We start from the raw sequence: 22,321 nt of genomic DNA on the forward strand, positions 1-22,321 counted from the left end.
TCACAATGAGTCATGCGATGTGTAGTGAGACAGGAAGGAAGAGAAAGAGCGACCAAGGCATTAAAATTGTTGATGAGGAGCCTGGTGTTCTCCCGCCTCAATCTGTACACCTCCTGTCTCTGGGCAGGTTGGAGCTACCAGCACACCACGCTACACAAACCGACAAGCTGCCACCCCTGGCACCACCACACAACTTGGTGTGCCATCACAGCCGGCATGTTCCCAGAGCTTGTTTTTCATATTTGTGTGGCAACATGAGGGACTTCTGCATAGTTAGTTTTGATGTGTTTATATTTACCGTCAATTTTTTGATTGTCTTAAGCTCTGAATGTTGGCAGGTTGCTGTTGTCATGCAAAAATTGAGCTCCTAAACATAAAAAATCTGCATCTTTCTTCTGATCATGCAACAGTAGAGCCTCATCAAGTCCCTCTGCAGACCACTGACTGAGCTAATTCACACATATCTTGCCATATTACAAGAAATATCTCGGGTTTTGCTGCTTGTGTGGGTGAGACACATATTCTCTCTGGCTTGCATGTCTTACAGTCACGTGTTCATTCTCAAGATGACACATTTTCCCCTCTGTAGTGAGTTATATTGCTGCAGATGCGGACGAAGTACAAAGTTATATGAGCAGTGAGAGCACATCGCTGCTGGTATCACCCCGCAGACAGGATGTGGGGGTGGAGGAGGTGGTTTCAGTTTGACTGATTTATCTCTTCAGTCACACCTTTTCTTTGGATTATCAGCTCCTGAGCGCCCAGTCTCCAGGTGAATTCTGTACGCAGAATAAACCCAGGTATTTTTTTGGCCAGAGCCTCAGCAGTGAGTTATTTTGAATGCATTGTCTGATGGAAAGTACAGTACAGAGTGTGAGAGAGATGGAAGATGAGGATGAGGCGGTGGGTGGTGGGTGGGTGGTGTTACCCAGCGCTGATTGGTGCACCCACCCGACACTCTTAGAGATACAGGTTCCAAAAAGGTTCTTCCTGAAACGTTCTACCATTTGTTTGTGAAGAACCTTTTTTTGAAGAAAGTTTCTTTGTCAGACTAAGGGATCCATTAAGAACCCTTCTGATCCAAAGAAACCTTTTTGGAAGAAATGGTTCCTCAAAGCATGTTGAAATTGTCTTTCGTCATAGGTTGTTTTCATCATAATATAGAACGGAACTCTGTAGAAGCTTTGAGTGTGTTCTAGATAAAAACCCATGGAATATAAAAAGGTTCTTTCATATATAGGTAGAAGCCTCTAGATAGAACTCTCTGAAAGGGTTCCAAGTGAAACCTTTACAAAAGGTTCTACCAAGAGCTAAACAGGGTTATCCTATGGGGACAAGCTGAAGAACCCTTATGGTTCTGCTTATTATCTTTATTTCTAGGAGTGTAGACACACTCAAAGTGTAGAGCGTGGGAGGCTCGGTGGGCTGGAAAGGGTCTCTGCTCCACTGAGGTGTGTGGGCATCGCTGACTTTAAGACTCGGTGGAATTAATCCACAGAAAAAGAGGGGGAGATGTGGTCAGCAGCAGCAGCAGCAGTCGTACTAATCACAGAGAGGGCTGTGTGTGTGTGTGTGTGTGTGTGTGTGTACGTCCCTCTTCCTCCATGCCAAGCCCCAGAAGGCAGGCTGAAGGGCCATGTGATGCCACCCACTCTCGAGTGCAGTGCATGGCAGGGCTGGCGCTAGATCCTGCAGAGCGGGTGGGATGAGCTCAGATATTGGAGGCTGGCACTGGCTGAGAACAAGGCTTAGCTATGGGAGGTGGGGGGGAGTTTGGCATTACCACTCACTGCAGCAGAGGCATCAAAGCCAGCAACCTGCTTAAAACACAACAGCACTGTAAATACTGTCAGGTAGAGTGGCTTACAATCTAACAGATGACGAGAATAGAGCAAAGATGATCTAAATATTCAATATATATTCATGGATATGCATAATTGTCCCATGTTTTAATTTCAGCGCCTTAATGAGACAACTGCTTACCATGAAAATCAATATTTATGAACTATTGTGTTGCATTTAGGCCTCTAATGGGTGCTAATTATGTGAGAGGAAGGAGACAGATGCATCTGAATGAGAAATAAAAAGCAGTTTTAGAAATTCTGTATCCTGGTGTTTTTTTGTATGAGGCTCGGCTTGAAATGAGTTGAGTGAATTTGACAACATGGAGGCTGTGCTGTGCTGTTTGAGAGGATGAGAGGCCTGCCAAACAACTGCTGTATGCCTGATAGAGCTCTTTGTTGCTTTGAAAAGCAAAGGGAGGTCCCTCATGCAAATTCAAAGGAAATTCTGAGAAAAGGGGATCCAAGAAAGAAGACAGACAATGCACTCTGTCTTATTCAGCACTTGTTATGGAAGACGCAGGACACAAGAGAGCGGGATACATTGCTCTGGAGAAAGGGGGCCCTCATGGGCCATTGTGTGACTAACATTAGACATCACGTGGAGATGTAATTCATCCTCAAAACTTAACAAGTCATTCCATATTATGAACAGCCGCAGTCCACAACCGTGACCTGAGGCGTGAGGCAACAGTTGGAGAACATACCCACCTCGCTGTCTCTCCAGCAGCACAGTCACGAGACTATACACTCAGTCAGAAGTATGCAATTCATCCCACACATAACAGGCTGCTGCCCACTAAGCAACCTTCTCCTCACTCTCACTCCACCAACTCAGTCAGCTGCTACTGTACAGATTCTTGAAAAAGCAAATGCTAATTTTACCTCAAACTCATAGACTAATTGCCGTGGAAGATTTTAAAAAAGCTCCAAGGATTGTAATCTTGTAAAGCTCATGGGTTCAAGTGTATTTGAGAGTTCTGACATTAAGGGTTTGATTTGTTACTCTGTTTACACTGTTCACTGTGACAGGCCTTTGTTTCTCTCCTCGCTTTAAAAAATCTGTGGGAGCATTAGAGTTTAACAAGACCATAAAGTCGACAGCTATGCTATTTGCTCTGTGAGGCTGTACTTCGACACAGTATCGCTTTCAGCTCGATGCTGACATTAGAATGCTAACATGCTAAAAAGTTGCTAAAAAGCATCTATGTTCCCAGGGCCCATTGCTCCCATGGACCAAATTCGCAAAGTCTTATGTTCCTAGTGTCTTCTGTTCCCAGGGTCCTATGCTTCTTGGGTCATATGTTCCCAGCATCATATCTTCCCAAGGCCCTGTGTCCCAGGGTTCTATGTTCCAAGGCCCTGTGTTCCCAGCATCCTGTGTTTCTTGGGTCATATGTTTCCAAGGCCTGTCATATGTTCTCAGGGTCTTACGTTTTACAAATGCGTAATTGTAATCTTGTAGACCTCGTGAGGTCTAGTGTATTTGAGAGTTCTGACAGTCAGAATTGGATTTATTACTCTGTTTACACTATTAACTGAGAAAGACCATTTTTTCTCTCCTCACATTTAATAATCTGTGGATGCATTTTAGTTTGACAATCCACAGTCATTCTAGCAGCTCTGTGAGGCCGTACTTTCGCACGCCGTTGCTTCGAGCTCAATGCTAGCATCAGCGTGTTGACATGCTAAAATGTTTATCCTGTTCATCATCTTGGGAGCTTATCTGTTATGGTGACCAGACATCCCAGTTTGTCCAGGATTGTCCCAGTATGCTAATGGTTCGCTGTGATGCCAGAAGACAGTCTATCCTTTCTAAAGAGATCCAGGAGGCTTTCTTGGTTGGTGTGCTTGGTACTGAAATTGAAAATTAAAAACTGAAATTATCCCCAGTCATTTCTGTGGTACACTTAAGGGCCTCGGTTTGGGGGTTTAAAAATATAACTAGCATATATCTGTGTTCCCAGGGTCCTATGTTCTGTGCTTATGTATAACTACTCAGTCGGGGGGAGTCACTGAGATAACTTTAACTATCCTAACCCTAACCTATGGAGCTGGGCATCCTGGGAACATAGAACCTTGGGAACATAGGGTCCTGGGACAGCACATACAACTGTGGTACATATGGTCCTGAGAACATAGGAATGACCCAATCGTGTGAAGTTAGCGTGCTAGCTTGCTAACATTTGAGAATCAGCACTAAATAAGTGCAGCTGAGGCACATGGGAATGTTTTGCAGTTGGTTGGTTATAAACCAAGGCACTGGACAAATTTCCCTCGAAGAAAAGTTAAAGGGAACACCAAAGTTGCAATTCATCCTGTGGGGGAAATGACTGTCTGTATCAAATTTTATGGAAATCCATTCGATTGTTGTTGGGACGTTTCACTCAGAACCACAAATGTGAACCTCATGTCCGGAGGAAAAGTCAGAGGACCACCACTCTGGTGAATCATGAATGTTAGTACAAAATTTTGTGCCAACCATCTGGTACATATTGAGATATAGGAGAATATTAGGGACTGGCAAAAGGGAAAAAAGAGGGATTTTTTTTTTTTAATTTTGCATTTAAATATTTTGAAAAGTTGACATGTTAAGAATAAAGTCAAACTGTTGAGAGTAAAGTCAAACTTTCAGTATAAGAAAGAGATGAGGAAGATTTTGTATTAATTTTGCATGTCATTTCAACTTTGTTCCAAAAGTAATGTGTTTCAGTAATATATTACTTTTAGCTGTAATGGTGTAATATAATATATGCGTTTCCTCTGTAATTCTGATAATATTACTATCAAGGGCACCAACCTAACTTTAGAAGAGGGAAGCAAAATAAACACAAGTTAAAAATAAAACACAGCTGGTGTCAAATAAATGTAATGTCAGCCGCCTCCCTAATGGTTAAAACTATAAACCAGCACAAAAATATAAAACAGCAAAAAACCCAGTCCAGAGTGGGCCAGATGGGAAATGTAGGCTGTGGCCATGATATTTTAACCGATTAAAAACCAGAGCAGAGAGCCACAGAGAAAAACACTCTTCTCCACCACAATGTAGATAAATATATTTATTTAGTGCTTTTTTAAATTAGGTATCAACCTCACATTTACGTGTGTATTGTTGAAAAAAATAGACTGGAAGCATAAATAGGAGGAAGAATATCTGAAACATGTTTTTACAGAAGGTGTTGCCATGTAGCGGCATCTGTGGATTTATCACTATGAAACAGCATTACTCTTTTCCACTTTATAACACCTAGTCGTACATCTGCTGTTATTTTAATGAAAGTAATGCCAAAGAATTAAGTGTTAAATCTCAACATTTCAACTTTATTCTCAAAATGCAAAATTCTTCCTCTAATTTTCTTCCCCTTTTTCAAGGGATTAATTATCTTAGAGAGATTTTACCATCAGATGCGTGAAATCTTGACCAGCTGGTAGCACTAGATGAAAAGTTGGTCACCAAACTCATTCATTCTCTGGGGAACATAAATGACTGTCCGTACAAAAATTCCACAATATTACAGTAAATGCTTGAGGTCTGGACTAATGGTGGACCAACCGACTGAGAAACAACACTGAGGACTTTCTGTATTTTCTAAATCATGACTGTGTTTTGAAACCACATATGATAATTGGACTGGAAGCCTTTGGTAACAGCTTGTGAACCCTTCTTACTCCGTTTTTCTCACAAGCTGCTCTTCTATGCATTTGAAGATGACATTAAGCTGTAATTAAATTCATCTTTACATATCTACAGTCGCCTCTCTTTGAGTCATTTTTATATAATGTTTGATACAGTTTGTCTTGTGACTTATGCTCACATGCAGCACGCCCTCGTCAGATTTAACCATCACAGGGACGGCAGTACACTTCACATGAAAGGCACTTGCAGATTTTCTGCTGCTTTTTGAAAGCCTGTTTCGCTGCGTGGCTCCAATCCTCCTGCCAGTGTAGGAGTGTCTCTGGAGGACGAAGGCAGAGTTACAGCTCTCAGTCTGGAATGCTGCCCTACTTGGCAGTTCACTCCCAAGAATCTCAACTCTGTAACCTCAGAATGATTTTGGTGGAAATTTTCCCCTCATTCTGTTTGGTTTGACTCATTCAAGAAGCCAACACAAGATTAATTACCTTTTTTCCAACGCTGAATCGTATAAATAACCATCGAAAGGGTCTTATTCTAAAAATTCAGATAGCCTCTTAAAGGGGCAGTGCACTGATTTTACACATGATGATCAGTTAAGTCATCATATGGAGAACGATACGGTTAAATGTATGTCTTCTGAGGTTCAGCACAAGCTTTTTCAAGTCTTAGGGTGGGTTCAGACCTAAAGCTCTGATTCCTGAATTGAACCAACATGACATTTTATTTGAATTCTACAGCTGGTCCGGTCTGAGTTCACAAATAGAAAACTGAAGCCGTCCAGAAACTGTAAACAAAGGTCATGAGGTGGGAAATGCTCAATTATTGATCATACAGTCTGCGAGTAAAAAGACTCCAAATAGCATCGGTAGTCAGGTTCATGTTGGTGTTGATTTGGAGCACATATCATCAGACTTTAGAGGACCACACATATGAACATCTCATAAGACAGCAGGTATTATGTGTTCTTATACACCTTCTCTAGTAACTGAGAAATTTCACCAATGAAATCACAAATGCAACAGGATGCTTCCTGTGATTTGTTCAAATGGTGTTCACACCAGAAATTAACCACTCCAGAGTTCATTTAACGGCGGTCTGCGACCACCCCTTTGAGGCAGACCAGAGAGGAACTGTTTGGACCGCACTAAAGTTCAAATCTAGCGTTCATCTCAGCCTGAACACACCGCACCATGGGGCTAAACACTCCAAGGCTGGTGTGTACCCACCCTGCCGCATTAACCCAGATGAAGTCATAGTGATGTTATCTCAGCTTCAGCTTGGAGACTTAATTTTTTTGTTTGTATTAAAAACAAGGTTTGGTGTTTAAGAGACCAGGAAGAAGGACTACTGAGTTGCATTATGGGAATTCTAGGATCCAGCCTTTTTTGCCCATATTTGCAACAAAGATTTGGATATCTGGGTCTCTTCTGCATCAATTTTGACTGTCCTGTTTTTCAGATTTGTCTCTTACATGTTTCCCTACATTATGAAAGTGCAATATCAAAATGCTCAAGTAACAGCGCACCCAAAATCAAAATTACATATATTTTTTTTATATTACCTGTAGTGCTATTTATCCATCTAGATTGTTTTGGTCTGAGTTGCTGAGTTTAGGAGATATCAGCTGCAGAGATGATTGCACTCTCTTAAACATAACAGAACCAAAAAATGCATTTGAAAAACTCAACAGCAATGTGTTTTTCAAGAAATCATGGCCCTGTTACCTGGTGACAATCCACAGACTCTATTGTGTGTAGTTTCATGTGGGAACTATTTTCTTTCTACTGAACTACACCCACTAACTATAACACAACGTGCTGGCCAACTCAGTGGTGCTACAATCCACTACAGCTCAGGTGGAGAATGCCATTATCCCACACTGTCACGAACACAAGCCTCTCATCCACGAGTAGATGCACGCTTCCTTCTGCGCAGTGATACGACTGGCAGATGGAGTTCGGCTGAGAGTAGTTCTTAGATGAAACACTCACAACAAGGTCAGTGGATTACTTTGAGTCACTGGGTGGAAAATGATTAAAAATATTTGTTTTGGGGTGAAGTGCCCTTTAAAGATGCTGCTAAACTCTGGATCAGTGACACTTTCTTGGAAAAAGTGGGACAGTTCAAATAATTGTTTTCAGTGTTTGTTGTGTAAAACCCCATAACCATATTAACCATATTCAGTCTTCAATAGTTCAGGTACACCAATACTGTAAAACCAACCTGTTATGATTTGCTATTAGGCCTCACTAGAAAACAGAAAAGAAGTTGAGAGAAAATACATGTGTTATGTTGTAGTGCATGAGGATCAAGAGAAATCTCTTTTGTTTTTTTTAATAAAATATTTTAAAACTGTCAGAACATAATATTGATCAATAATTGATTGATAATCTCTATTTCTCATGATGACCTTGAAGAAAAACAAAAATGACGCAGACACACCATGTTTGTAACAATAAACTATTTTTTTTTTCATATTTACATCTGTACCTAATGTGCAAATTAATAATTTAAAGTAGTGTAAAACTCTTAAAGGAATATAAAATCATATCTTACAGTCCTAACATGGTGAGAGTCCATGAACTGGTCACATAGAAACAAGGAGGAGCAACACTGCAGTGTGTACAGGAGGGAGACAGAAGCGAACCCGGGGAGCAGTGGACATCCTTGGCCAGGACACACTTAGTTAAGGACAGCATGGTACATTATCCAAGCATCACCAGAACAAACAGCAACACAAACACTGCGTCTTTACAGTAGTCATGTCGAATGAGCAAAAAGCACTTGGAGGCCCGGGGTTTCACAAACCCCACTGATTGGTTAAAGCACTGATGATCACAAAGGCTTGAGGTGCTCTTAGCAGCAGGTGCTTCTTTTAACGGCCTCTAGATATGGAAGAAGAAGAACAGACAATCTCACACTGGACCGGTGACACATCTATACTGCAGGTCACCACATAGTGCTAGTAGCATGATTGCACATTGTGTTGTGTGTGTGTGTGTGTGTGTGTGTAAGGGGGGAACAGACACGTAATCACACTTCAGACAAATACGCATCGGCCTGCTCTCGCTACCCACAATTCTTCTCATCTAACACACTGACCGAACAGAGTAGCTAACAGGCGACTCGGAGAAACACACCATAAACACTGCATATTTGAGAAGCAATTCGTCCTATGCACATTGTTTGGTGTTTGCCACAAAAAATAAAATATTTAAAAATTTGAATTTTCTTTAAAGAAGCCATTTTGGCAGTGCTTGTTGGAGGTCGACTACGGGCAGAAGTGTGAAATGGTATCTTACACAGTATTTTGAGTCCAATTCTGACACAGCAAACTTTTGCACCGTGGTGAGAACGAAAGTACACTTAACAAATGAGATAGTTTTACATTTCATCCTAATCCAACGTTACAATCTATAATGCTTACACATTTTAATTCCTGTAGTTTAAGTTGGTTTACAAAAGCACACCGCGACAATCCTTTACAATTTACAAGACACAGTTAACCTACAGTAACTATATTATTGGTGCATAGACAAAACTGGGAGAGGGTGTAGCAAAAATCACCAATTTATTGCTTTAAAGTCTAATATTAATCTCCCATTCAATTTCTTTTGATTGCAAAACAACTATAAATTTTCCACAGAGATTTTTGAAGAACCAAGCAGAGGTATTGCATTCAAACTGATTAAAAGAGCTAAAATGTTCCCTCCTGATGAGATGCAAATCTTTTGTACTTTTTGAAAAATAAAGAACTTTTCCCTCACATACAGAAAGTTACATCACAGAGAGATGACTTTTACTCTAAAACAAGTAAAAGACTAAGTTCAATGAGACAGAAAATAAACAAAATAGCACAATTTCTGGCCAAAGCTGCTCACTGTTTCAAGTTCTGCTTCCCCCATCATAAAGTAAGAATCTTTACTAACAAGGGAAGGGTGACAGGAATACAAGAGCATTCTTCAACAAAATAGGAAAATGTTTGCCACCATGTTATTCTAGATGCAGAGTGCAGATGGTGTAGTTCCCTCAAGTCTCCCGCGGCCTTGCTGACAAGTGGCTGAAGTGGCTGTGATGGCTATGCAGGCCTCTGCACTTTGCTCTCCCTCTCCCTGCGCTTCAGCTCCTCTCTGTAGCAGTAGGAGCAGTAGTTGTCTGTCTCTGGCCTGCCGTAGAAGGAGCAGTTCTCCCTCTTGCAGCGGCGCTGCTGAAAGCAGTACAAAGGGCTTCCAGAGCTCCGCCCTTTGGTTTTGTCTTGGTTGAGCCAGGTGTGAGACGAGTTGTCCTCATCAGCAAACTCCAGGCAGTCCTGAATGTCTCCCGCATCGAATCCATTGGTGTAGGTGTGGGACTTGTGTTCGCCTGGCATGTTGTAGGACAGCGTCTCTATGGTGTTAACAGTGCGGACCCCTGACAGGCGAGCAGGGCTGTAACTCTGGGACGAGAGCGTGCGGTTCTGCTGGGGGTAGGTGGCGCATGTCTTTAGGGTGCCCACCACAGGCTTATAGGGGTCGTCCTGGAAGATGGAGGATTGCATGTTGACATCTTGTAAGTGGATCACGCTGTGCCTCTGGATGGGCGGTGTATGGCTGTAGTGGGCGGACACAGGAACGGGCCCAGGTCTCTTAGCACCAATACTGGGGGAGGAGTAAGGCGCAGGGGCTGGGGCAGGATGGGAGACGTGGTGGGAGGTTGTTGGCGGGGTGAGAGGAGGGACTGGGACAGAAACAAGAGGGGCTATGGGAGTGGGACTGTTCCTGCCCTGCATCTTGAGACCCAGTGGGGGCTGTGAGTTGTGGTTGTAGGTGTGGGTGTGGTGGGGCAGGACGGGAGAGCAGCTCTCCGGAGGCGAGCTGTCCGACCTCTCCCTCTGGAAGACACTCTCATGCTCAGGCTTCTTCACGGCCGCCTCGTTGGTGGTGACGGCGGGCGGGGGCTTCTTCTCAGCCTCCTTCCTCTTCTGCTCCTGCTCCTGGCTGAAGCGCTCCTGGGCGTTGGTCAGGTAGTAGCTGATCATCTCCTCGTGGAACTGGTGTCGATGGCTGGTGAGCAGGAGGCCCGCAAAGATGAACTTGCGCTCCCCCTGCATGGCAGCCCGCAGGATGTTGAGGCTGAGCTTGACATCAGTGCTGTATTTCCAGTTTTCCAGGGTCTTGTCCCCTGAGACTCTCCCTGCACTGTCCTGTCTCTCAGTGGGGGAGGAGCTGGAGGGTCTGTCCCTGTCCGTAGGGGAGGGACTCGTTGCCTTCTCAGAAGAGGTGGAGCTGGCTGACTGGCCCGACTCCTCCTTGCTCCCCTTGTTTGCTTTAGACTCCTTCTTCTTTGTCTTTTCCCCTCCGTTCTCCCCGTTACGACCTGAGCCAGAGTTTGATTTGTTCATTTTGCCGTGCACGAGGCCCCCCAGACCTCCCATGTTTTTCTTCAACTTGATTCCCAAGGTTTTGCTGAAGCTACCTAGTTTGTTGGCTACAGAATCAGCCCGGCTCTTGTCTTTGTCCTTGCGCTGCTTGTCTTTGTCCTTCTCCTTGCTGGGCTTGCCGCTGTTGACGTTGGAGTTGCTGCCGACAGACTCGCGGTCAGAGTCCATGGACTCAGCTAGAGACTGGACATCCTCACCTGCAGAGGCTGTGGGAGACTCTGGCTGAGCCAAGGGAGCCTGCGCCGAGACACACAAACACACACAGCGATGAGGAAAACAGACTAATGGTGTCTCAGGGACATGACATTAAAGGGATAATTAAAAATCTGGTTTATAAGTGGAGAGCTTTAAAAGATTTACAATGTATTCCAGACAAATTCACTGAAAAACACTTAAAATGAGTTTGGCTGATGATTCATAATCAGTACAAAAACATCAATGCCTGAGACTAATTGCACTCTGACAGTAAATAAAACTGATTGATCGGATGGGTGGTTTCAATAACATCTGGAACGGAGGAGCTAAATCAACCGTGGCAAACAAGACACATATGTGAGGAAAAGTTACCCTTGTTTCAGATGGAATTCGGATCCATGTTACATTCATGTAGTTGTGCAGCAGGTTGAGTTTGGCCTCCAGAGACAAGATGAGACTGTGGGAGAGCATGTAGCCACAATTAATGACAAGCACAGCTGACACGTGACAAACATGTTTACTAAAGCTTAATGGGGTATACATCATATTTATAGTTCCGAGTATGACACTTTTAAGAACTTACTGAATTTGGAAAAACATGTCTGCAATGCATTAAGAGTGATAAAAAGAGGTGGTATTATTAAGTGGCTTGAGGATATTATTCCCTGTATATCTGCACTGTTATTACTTCAGATTGTCAAAGGGAGAGTTCAGATTATTTGAAGTGGTGTTATATGAGGTACTTATTGACAGTCGGTGTATTAGCAAGACTAGATGGTTTGGAGAAGCAGAGGGACACCAGCGCTGAAGCTAAACAATGAACTGCTGTGGACAGGGTCAGCAACAAAACACATTTTATCAACTTAAAAAAGGCCCACATAAAAAAGTCTGTATCAGTTTAAGTGTACACTATATTTAGAATACTTTCACAGCTTTACTTTGGTGTCAAAAAGCCTTTTATGATGGGAAACCAGTGTTATATAAGCCAAATACAGCTCTCTCCAAACTCACCAAACTCCATAGGTGAAATAAGTAATTTTATCTCACAGAACACAGGAGTCGCTCGTCTACTGCTGCCTCAATCCGTTAGTTTGTTTGTGTTATTGTGTGACTTTGGTGAATCCAAGCTATCCTTTTAAAAAAATGAAGTCACACAATAAACAAACTGATCGAGGCAGCGGTAGACCTGCAACACTTGTTTTCTATGACTTAAAATTACTTATTTCGCCTATGGAGTTTGGTGGGTCTAGAGAGAGTGACATTTGGCTTATATAATGGTGGTTTCCTGTTGGAAAAGAAAAATATTCTGAATGTAGCGTACACTTAAACTGATATTGATTTTTTTTAGGTGCCCTTTTATAAATGGTTGAAATATATTTTTCTGCAGACCATGTCCAGAGCAGCACATTACTCAACTGGGTGCTGGTACTCCACTCCGCTTCTCTGAACTGGGGACTTTTCGACCACCACTTACTGCAGCTAACACACTGACCATCGATAAGTGACTCATACATACACACAAATCCACATCAAAAAAATCTGAACTATCCCTTTAAAGGATAAGCTAACCCCCTGACTGGCAGGAATGTGAAACAGAAACCCTTACACAAACTCTGTGCTAAACTCAGAGAGGGTGTTGCTGCTTTAGTGAGGCCATTCCTGGGAAACCCTATGGATGACTGACGTGACTCACAATTTGTTCTCTCTCTGCTCACTCTTTGAAGTGACCTGAGCCCAGAGCACATAATCAGGCTTAAATCCCCCACATGCAGCCTTGTGGGTAGACTAACAGAACTGCCTTAACCTGCAGTTTTTTACTCTCTCACCCTTCGTGGGACTGCTGCTTTCGTAGTCAGCGCCCGTGTGTGCTTTGTTGATAAGCATCAACACCCCGTGATATACTATACAGGACTTACTTGGCTAGCTTGGTATTATCATTGTCGTCCCTCCCCCACTCCCAGTCCCTGCCAGGGTCCACGGCAAAATGGAGGGCCAGCAGCTTGTGCTCCGAGTCAGTCAGAGGGATAACAGCTGGAAGAGATGAGATTATGAGAAGGTTAGTTTGCTCCGGCTTCACCACCGGACACAGGGTTGCACGCCACCCGTTCCCTCACAAGGCCGTCGTGGTGTCAAGAGCTAAAGTGACACCATAATGACACACTAGAATAATGCCACGTTAATTATCCCAGATGCCTGTCAGCGAGGGGTAAAGTATACTGTGGCTGTATTTTATCTGCCATCCATCTCTTAGGCGGAGATGTGACCGTGACCAGTGAGTGTCACTCATACTGACTCATCCAGACAGACTAGGGCCTCAGTAACTGTGGCTCTTAAAAGATTTAAAGGGATGGTTTAGATTATTTGACGTATTTTGATGTATGATTTTGCCCGCGAGCGGTTGATTTGTAGAGTGATATTTGACTTATATAGGTAAGTAAGAGGCTAAAATACATGTTGTTGCTGACCTTGTCCACAGCAGCAAAATGCTTAACTTTTGTGCTGGTACTCTTTGCTTCTCCACAGTGTGGGGGTGCCGGCCGCCATCTACTGTAGGTAATACACTAATAATCGATACATACCTCATACAACTCCAGTTCAAATTATACAAACTATACTGGATCACTTCTCTTATGAAGTCAATATCCTGGTTCTCTGTAACTGCTGTACCAGCCCATCTAGACTAGCGTTACCAGCCTTGTATGTCTTTTCCATAAGGAAGGAAAAAGCTGTTCTGGAGCTTTAAATGATATCATATGATATAATCAAAAGCTCCAAACCAGTTGCTAAATGGACCGTGTGGTGAGACTGTTTTCTTAAAGCGGCTACAAGGAACTTTCATATTGTGTTGATTTTGGAGGCTCCTGTGGACAAAAGATCTAGTGTTTCCACCACCGTAACCACAAAATATAACGTCAAAAATAAAATTATCTAAAGAAAATCTCCTCCTGCTTCTCTTTAACTGGCTAACATAACTTTGCCTAAGAAAAAGTAAACATAGGCTCTTCCGGTCTGCATGCCGTAAAGCATTTCATCTGGTTTCTATGAAAATCCAACCCAGTGTGAGGCATTAATAAATAGCCAATATTCTCGCTGACGTCTCGTTTGCTGATGTAGGTCATATAGAGGCATCAGTATTGAATTGAGACCATTTCGTAACAAGTTAAAAACTGTATCATGTAGTATGTTTTGTTAAGTTCAAGAATGAACTTTCAATTCCAACTCTTGAACCAACATGGATGAGATGTCCTTCTTCAAATCTGAAATATGAACATCTTGAATGGACCTTTTTCACAACAGCATTTTGATGTGAGACAGTAGAAAAAACAAAGGTTTTATCAATGATACTAATTAGGGTTCTGTTACAGTCAGGTCAGACACAGTCAGGATGCTGTTATTGTGCATTTTGTTCGACTCCAAAGGCTCTGCTATGAAAAAGGTCTATTATATGACATCTGGGCAAACTCTTATCTGCTGAGGAAGCTCATGTGACACAACTGAAAGCTGAAGGATGGACATGAAACAGCCTTTTTGATTTTGACAAGTACCGTTTTCATCTCAAATTGGGTTATCTCTCCATGATCATCTTTTCTTTCAGGAATTTTAACACTTCACTCACCAGAGATATTCCTAATATCTGGGAACGAAGCAACATCACTACAGAAAAGTCAGATGGAGCAAGAAAAACAAGCATTTAGATCAGGTTTTTGAAGTCTGAGACAGAGGGCCTCCCCTTAGACAAAGCTTGGGAAAAGGCATCTCCTCAGCCCCTTTGTTTACTTGATTAGTTTCGCTGAGTTCCTGGATGTCTATGGGATCGTGATTATGTTATCTGATCCCAGATGAGACACTCGACAATTGAGCTTTACATAACTTCAGGCTACATCAAATACATGAAAAAGGTCTGCCCTGAAGAATATATGAGTTTCTGACTGTGGGAAAAGTACAATTCCCAAATAGTGTTTTCCTTTTGATAACTAATGTAATGTTTTTTTTCATTTCCACTCACTGAGCCTGCCCTGAAACGGTTTGGAGGCCATCTGGGAGGCCCACCTCCCACTTTGAAAACCTCTGATTTACAGTATATGACATAACAGGTTGTAAATAAGTCAACAGTTTAGCCAGGCTGGCAAAGCAACAGGAAATCAGAGACTGTTGTGCCCACATCTTACAGAGACCTCCCTGATCAAGCTATTGGACTTGACAGGCAGACTAGTTCCAAGCCGAGAAGACACAACACGCAAGACTACAGCAGGACGAGTGGAGGAACTCTGTCTTTACATGATGCTATATGTACAAACACAGTCAAAGTTGTTGGACAATGTTTTTCAGATGGTGAACTTTTTATAGGAAGGTGTCGACCATATTATCATCACCATCTTGTTCTTGTTCTACATGTACAGTAAATAAATTGTCATTTTATTTTTTTATTTTTATATATTTTATCCTATTGTATTCTGACTTTATTTAATTATTTGTATATATGTTGTATGTGTGTGTAGCATGAAGGGACTATAACCCTCATTTCGTGGTGCAACCCTGTGTTGTATAATGATAATAAATTACTTTGGTACTTTGAGATTATCTAAACCACTTTATTTGGAGGTAAATCTAAAGTGAGCACACTTTAAATGTTGTAGTAATCCCTTGACGCACAAGAAAACTGTGTATACACAACTGTGGGAAGCATAGTAGGTCAAAGCTGAAGCTGGAAGTCGGTTTGTAAACTGTGCCGCATGTTTACAACTGACAGTTTGGATCATATTTTTTTACTGTTTGTCTCTGTTTTCTCCACCAAGAAAGTTTGGTTAACCTGGGGGTCTGTTTAAACCATATCTGCTTGTGTTTTCTTAGTAGTCTGACTTTGCTTTAGCGATGCCCCAGAGCTCTGCAACTTCTTTGGCGAGGTGTAACCGGTGTTATCAAAAGGAATGATAGCCGAACGGAGCCAAGTTGTGATAAACAGGAGCCACCTTTCTGCTCATACTAGAGGAGGTGGTAGTCTGAACTTGGCGTGATGGGATTTACATTGATTGAGTGGCTCTACAGTTGATTTGGGCCGTACACGATGATTTGGTTTAGGAATAGAGTGCAATCAGACGTAGCAGTACAGAATACGAGCAGGAGTGCTGAAATAATTTCATTCATGGCCTGCTGATATGATCAGCTACTCACGAGCAGGAAGAGCTTTTCAACATTAATCACTGGACACCGAACATAAAACAGACACCCACCCGGGCTTCCTCTTGTGGGAGGCGTGCTTACAGTATGCGCACAGTGCGGGCGCGTACGTGTTGCAGTCAGTGTGAGTGAGTGCATGGCTGCCTTTCAAAACGAGAGTGTGAGCAGGACCAGCTAGACCCCACTGGCCCACATGACAGCTCTCCTCAGGCTACCTAGTGTGGGGGCTGTTGTCCACATTGACAGCAGAGAGAGGCAGGCTGTTCAGGCCGAGGACATTCCAGCCTTCACTGTCAGCCCCAGATGGAAGATACAGTCTCCTCCCTGCCTCATCAATTCTTCCACTGCCAATAGGCTGTTCAGCTCTGCAGGCTTCTTAGAGACAGACACCAGCAGCCACGGCCCCTCCTGCGTCCCTGATGAAACTACAGGTCAAATCCGAACTCTTTCCCTCCTCCTGCATCTCTTCTTTTTTTGTGTGGGTGCAAAGTACAACATTAAGCACGTTAAGTGTCTAAATACTTTTGGTACGTGCTTTATGATGACGCCTTGAGTTCTTGAAACAGAATTAGTGCAGCCACACCCACGCTACACTCTTGGAAATAAGGGTTCCAAAAGGGTTCTTCCTGAGGAGCTGAGGTTCTACTATGAATCATTTGCTTCTGGAGAACTTTTCTTTTGAAGAAAGGGTTTGTTAAGGGTTCTTTGTGGACCTTGGAAATTCATTAAGAATGGTTCTAATGCATAGAACTCCTTTTGTTCTTCAAGGATTGTTGAAAGCACGGGTTTTACAAAATGATAACTGTGACATAGGTTGTTAAAATTATGGATGACCACAATATACAGTCAGTTCTTCATAGAACCCTTGGAAGACAAGAGGGTTATAGGTGAAACTCTTATAAAATATATTTTAGATCCCCTGGGCTGGGTTCTACATGCAACCCCAGTAATGTAAAAAGGTTCTTGGTAGAACCCCATGGGTGGGTTTAAGATGCAAGGGTTCTTGGTAGAACTCCATGGGTGGGTTCTACATGTAACCCTTGCAATAGAAAAGGTCTTGTGGGAGAAACCCCAGAGTTGGTTCTACACACAACCTTTTGAATCTAAAGCTCCACTGGTGGGTTCTACATGCAACCCTTGGAACATAAGAGTTCTTGCTAGAACCATATAGGTGGGTTCTCCATGCTACCCTTGGAATATAAAAGGGTTCTTGGTCAAATTTTCTGGATGGGTTCTTGATGAAACTTTTGGAACATAAAACGCTTCTTGGTAGAGCCTCACGGATGATTTCTAGATGCAATCCTTGAAATATAAAAGGGTTCTTGTTAGCAAATGAAACGGTTTAGAGAGGGTGGAACCATTACACCACAGTGTTCTCTGTAGAACCTCACATAGATGGTTCTGGGTGGAGACTTTCACACATGGGTATAACACTTTATGCTCTCTCTCAGTAGAAAAAGGGTTCAAAGTGGAATCTTAATTCAACCAGGAACTACAAAGAGTTCTCCTCCGGGGACAAGCTGAAGAACCCTATATGGTTCTAGTTAGCATCTTTATTTGTAAGGGTGTAACACATTTTACACATGCTAAGATGATCACCTATATATCACTTTATTTATATCTGACACCATCAGTTGCCAAGCAAACTAATTCCATCAGCCGAGTAAATATATCACTAATGGCACTGCTGTCAATCCAGGCTTGTCCAGAAATCTGTCTTAAAATGTCAAGGTTGCGTCATACCTGCAAATTACAAAGCATTTTACACCTTCTACCTGAAAATAAGGTATGACTAATGCCTGTAACCACAGAGACGAACAGTAATGAGAGCAGTGGCATGGCAGCACTGAACACTGGCAGGAAAAAAGAGGTTTTTCTTAAAGAAAGATCTTTCCTAGAACACTGCTGCCCAGAAAAATTCAGTCATAATCACAAACACACACACACACACACACACACACACACAGACAGACAGACAGAGGACAGTGAACCAGCTCCCACTCAGTTCCCACTCGGGTCATGCAGCAGGCAGCGGAGGTTTGTGAGGTGGCGTCCTGGCTCCTACGATGCAGCTGTCCTCCTTTCTCTCCATTCCAAAGTGCTGTGAGAGTGTGTGTGTGTGTGTGTGTGTGTGTGTGTGTGTGTGTGTGCGCTGTTGTTCCCGCTTGGGTCCGGTCCAGATTCAGAGATTCAACACTGCCAATTGAGCTCTGGGGGACTAAAGTGTGCTGTAATGTATTTACTATCCCTGTTGGCAGCCTTGTTTTGTTGTCCTTGAATGACCGATTCCCATAGCTTATGCACGGATGACATCATAGCGCTCTGTGGTATGCGAGCTGTGTACTCAGCAACATCGCTACTAGCCTGCTTTGCCTCGCTCAGTTTGCATCTTCGATTCGTGGGGGATACAGACAGGGGGAAATGGGGAAGGAAACTTGGGTGTAACCTGTGTGGATACAGCTGTTGGACATGAGGTGGATAACCTCTTTTTATTCACACAATTTTAATAGACACAAATATCTTTGCTGTTTTTTTTTCAGTTGATCACGTCAAGTTCATCATGTGTCATGATGAGAGCAGAAAGGGAGGATTCTCTCTCCTCTTTGACTCCCTTCGGAGGACAAAGTCACCCGATACAAGCTTTGATTCACAGCAGGAACACTGAGCCAATGTTTCCTCTGTTTTGCGATTCAAGAACAATTTGTACTGTCTGGAAAAAGCACAAATTTGAATTCCTGACTTTGGTCACTCTGCACAGCTGCAGACTTAAAGGGCCCAATTCACCAGAGTAAACAGCAGTCATGCATATAAACAAGCCTGAGCTTTTTTGCCACGGACTTTAACAGTGGAACCGTGGCGGCAATTACAAGAGCATCACATTTGAAGTAAACCACAACAAATAGCGTTTTAATTCCCATCGCCATATTGATTTAATTACGCTGACTGCATGGGGCGTAATACACTGGGTGCCTTTAATAGATAGAGAAGTGAAACCTTGCCAAAGCTGGACGGTTCCACTGCACTGTTCTGTAGGTGGTCTATGTGTAAAAGGTGTAAAAGTACTTCATTCAAATGGGCGTTCGAGGGGCGATGACAGGATGCCAAAGAAAACCTGGAAATGTTTTGGTATCGGAACCAGAGCTTGAAATAGCTCCAGAGTTTTTCTAGACCGCCAGTTCCCCTCATACGTCGTTTAACCACAGGAGCACAAACAAACTGATAAAAGACACGGCCAGCGGCATCTACTGAGAAGTCAGTCATTATCACACAGCAGGTGAGCAGCAGTGGGCTGACAGAAAACAAACCAATGTGCACAGGAATCCACGTTCACCTTACTCAGAAAAAACACTTGACTGCCTGCTCCACCAGCGACCACAAAAAAAACAAAATGGAAAATTAAAAAAAAAGGTTACAATAACCATGATAATTAAATGGTAACTTGATAGTTAATTAAACTTCAGTTAAAAGGATGTGTGTGAAGGGGTGTGTATTAATGAATGTTTATGATGGTAAATTATGTCACTGTTAATGCAAAATTGACATTTAATGACATCCTAATGACAAGTCAAAATGGCACCACTTTACTTCTAGTGTCAGTGTCAAAACCAACCGCATATGATATATTTAGGGTTATGGGTTATGGGTTATGTCGTCTTGGTTAATGTCAAGTTGTCATAACAAAGACATATCTGTCTTAGTTACTGTCAGGTTGTCATAACAAAGACATGTTTGTCTTAGATAATGTCAAGTTGTCATAACAAAGACATCTCAAACAATGTCAGCTTTGCATCAAAGTCACATAGTTGACCAGATGATGTTTAACATACATAAAGACTCCTTCATGTTTCTGACAGGTGTCATGACATGGTTATGACAGTATAATGACAGTCTTATGCACACTCGTTCAAAAAAGGTGCTGGTGACAATAGTTATTTTATAAATGCTAAAATGCTAATTTCTTTTAAAGATATTTTTGTGGCTTTTCATGCCTTTATATCATAGCTAGTGGTTAATAATTAGTGTGTAAACCATCTTTAAACATTATTTCAATGCTATTATAAAGCTGTCTACTCAGACGATGCATATTTTTAAGAAGCCCTGCAGATGCAAAAATGATGCTAGAGGGGTACCTACAGCGTCATTTTCCACCGACCAAGACATGATATTTGCAGAGCTGGGAGTGAGAACGTGTTATGTGTCTATAAACATTATTTGCTACCCTGCCTGGTAGCCTAATTAGCTTATGTATACTTTATAAAGCATATATAACCATTATTTGCATGATTGTTGACAGTAAAATAACTATTATCTTAAGTTTAATTAACAATCAACTGACCATTTATTAGTAATGATGGTCATAAAGTATTACAGAAAGTTTTGAATCTTAGCAATAACCTCTGACTTCAGTCACCCCTCCCTTGTTTTTCTTTTTTTTTCCACTATTCACCATCAATACAGCCCCAGCAGCCATGCATGCAGGCCATAAAAGGGGGCAGTAGCGTGATGTGTCAGTGTGATTTAGAATCAGGTTACTGGGAGGGGACTTTGCTATAATCTTCCACACAGAGGGCTGAAGAAAGAGCCAGTATTCTAACTCAGACTCTGGCACCTGAACACACACAGAGGCCAACGTCCTCTCGGATGCTCCTCGCCGTGCAGGGGGAAACTGAAAGCAACCCCTCCACCTGAGACGTCCACACATTGGCCTGACTGTCAGGAGAGAGGGTTGGTTTGTCTGGGCCCCGCCAGCCCGGGACCCTGCCCATATGTGGTGATGTGGTCAGGGGCTTAGGGGCTGGCTGGGGCGACTCTGCCCTAATTGGCGGTGGAACATTATGCCTGTCTGTCTGTCTGTCTGACCTTCTGCCTATCTGTCTGGCATATGTCCAAAGACGATAAGACAATGCAAACACCCATTTCTAAGAACATCAAACAAAAACATAAAACTACACTTCTTACATACGCAGAAATGCAGAAAACCATGGCTGGAGGAGCACAGATTTGTATCATTCCTGTTTAATATGCTTCATCACATGACATACAAACGCACCAGGCTTAGCGTACAAGTGTTTTCATAACATCCTGGAGAGAGACTGCAGACAAAACGCACTCTGATCCTATCACAGGACACAGTGTACCAGAATGAAAAAGTACAGTCATGCAGTGGTGTTGTGATCGAGCTACAGCAGGTTCTTTGGACATATGCACCATCTGGTGGACAAAAAGAGAAACCCCTCTGCCACAGTGAAAGAAATTAAAGTAGGAGCGCTGTGGAGTGGGCCGCTTTGATGTTCTGCTGCTGGCATTAAAGGGAATGACTTCAGGGAAGGGATGGATGGCAGGTTAGTAATCATGTCTGTCTGCTGGTCTGCAGTGGTCGTACCCAGACTTAATAACTAGGTTGGCGTTTACAGGCCTCAGAATAGGACCTTACATACTCAGCACAAGCACAAGAGAAGGAGGAAGACAGAGAGAGGAAGAAAGAAGCGGTTTGCGTAAGTGTATCTGTATTTGAGGGTGAGAAAAAGAGACGGAGCTGGCCGGCTGCCCACGCAAATGACAAGTGAGTTCCACCCACTGAGTCAGATACAGAAGAGTGCTGTGACTACTAAGACTGGTTGTCAAGGAGATCCTCTCTATTTGTCAATTAAAGGAACTCCATGTGAGGATTACTCTGACCTCGAGAATAAGCAATGCATCCGGAGTGGGAACACTGGCATCTGAACGGGCAAAACAAGACAAAAACAAGAGTCACTCCACAAAACGGAAAATCAGCACCCTCTCACCACAACATAACACAATCAATATGCTCCACACAGCACCATGATGCACGCTCTTAGAAATAAAGGCGCTAACTAGAACCATAAAGGGTCCTTCTGCTTCTCCCCACATGAGAACTTCAACTTTATAACGATCCCAGAGGGCAACTGTTTCGCAGGCCAAAAGCAACACAGCGACAGACGGCACAAACGACAAAATAAAAGTTAAAAGGACTATCATCAATACATCACAGTGAAGAGTACAGTACAAACATTAAAGAGACAAATGTTA

The 22,321-nt window shown here is 42.8% G+C and overlaps 1 protein-coding gene across 1 annotated transcript in view; it reads right to left on the reverse strand.

Annotated features, from left to right (window-relative positions):
* Positions 1 to 7,924: 7,924 nt before the first annotated feature.
* The window catches only part of otud7a (OTU deubiquitinase 7A), a 57,778-nt gene continuing 43,381 nt past the window's right edge, over positions 7,925 to 22,321 (reverse strand). Inside the window, exons 11-13 of the mRNA XM_084734584.1 lie at positions 13,009 to 13,123; positions 11,465 to 11,549; positions 7,925 to 11,134 (exon numbers count right to left, since the gene is read on the reverse strand). Of these exons, the coding sequence (XP_084590710.1) occupies positions 9,557 to 11,134; positions 11,465 to 11,549; positions 13,009 to 13,123 (1,778 nt within the window). The 3' untranslated portion in view covers positions 7,925 to 9,556. The remainder of the gene's footprint in view (positions 11,135 to 11,464; positions 11,550 to 13,008; positions 13,124 to 22,321) is intronic.

Source organism: Lutjanus erythropterus, chromosome 13, assembly GCF_056507025.1.
Source record: "Lutjanus erythropterus isolate fLutEry1 chromosome 13, fLutEry1.hap2, whole genome shotgun sequence".
NCBI lineage: Eukaryota > Metazoa > Chordata > Actinopteri > Lutjaniformes > Lutjanidae > Lutjanus > Lutjanus erythropterus.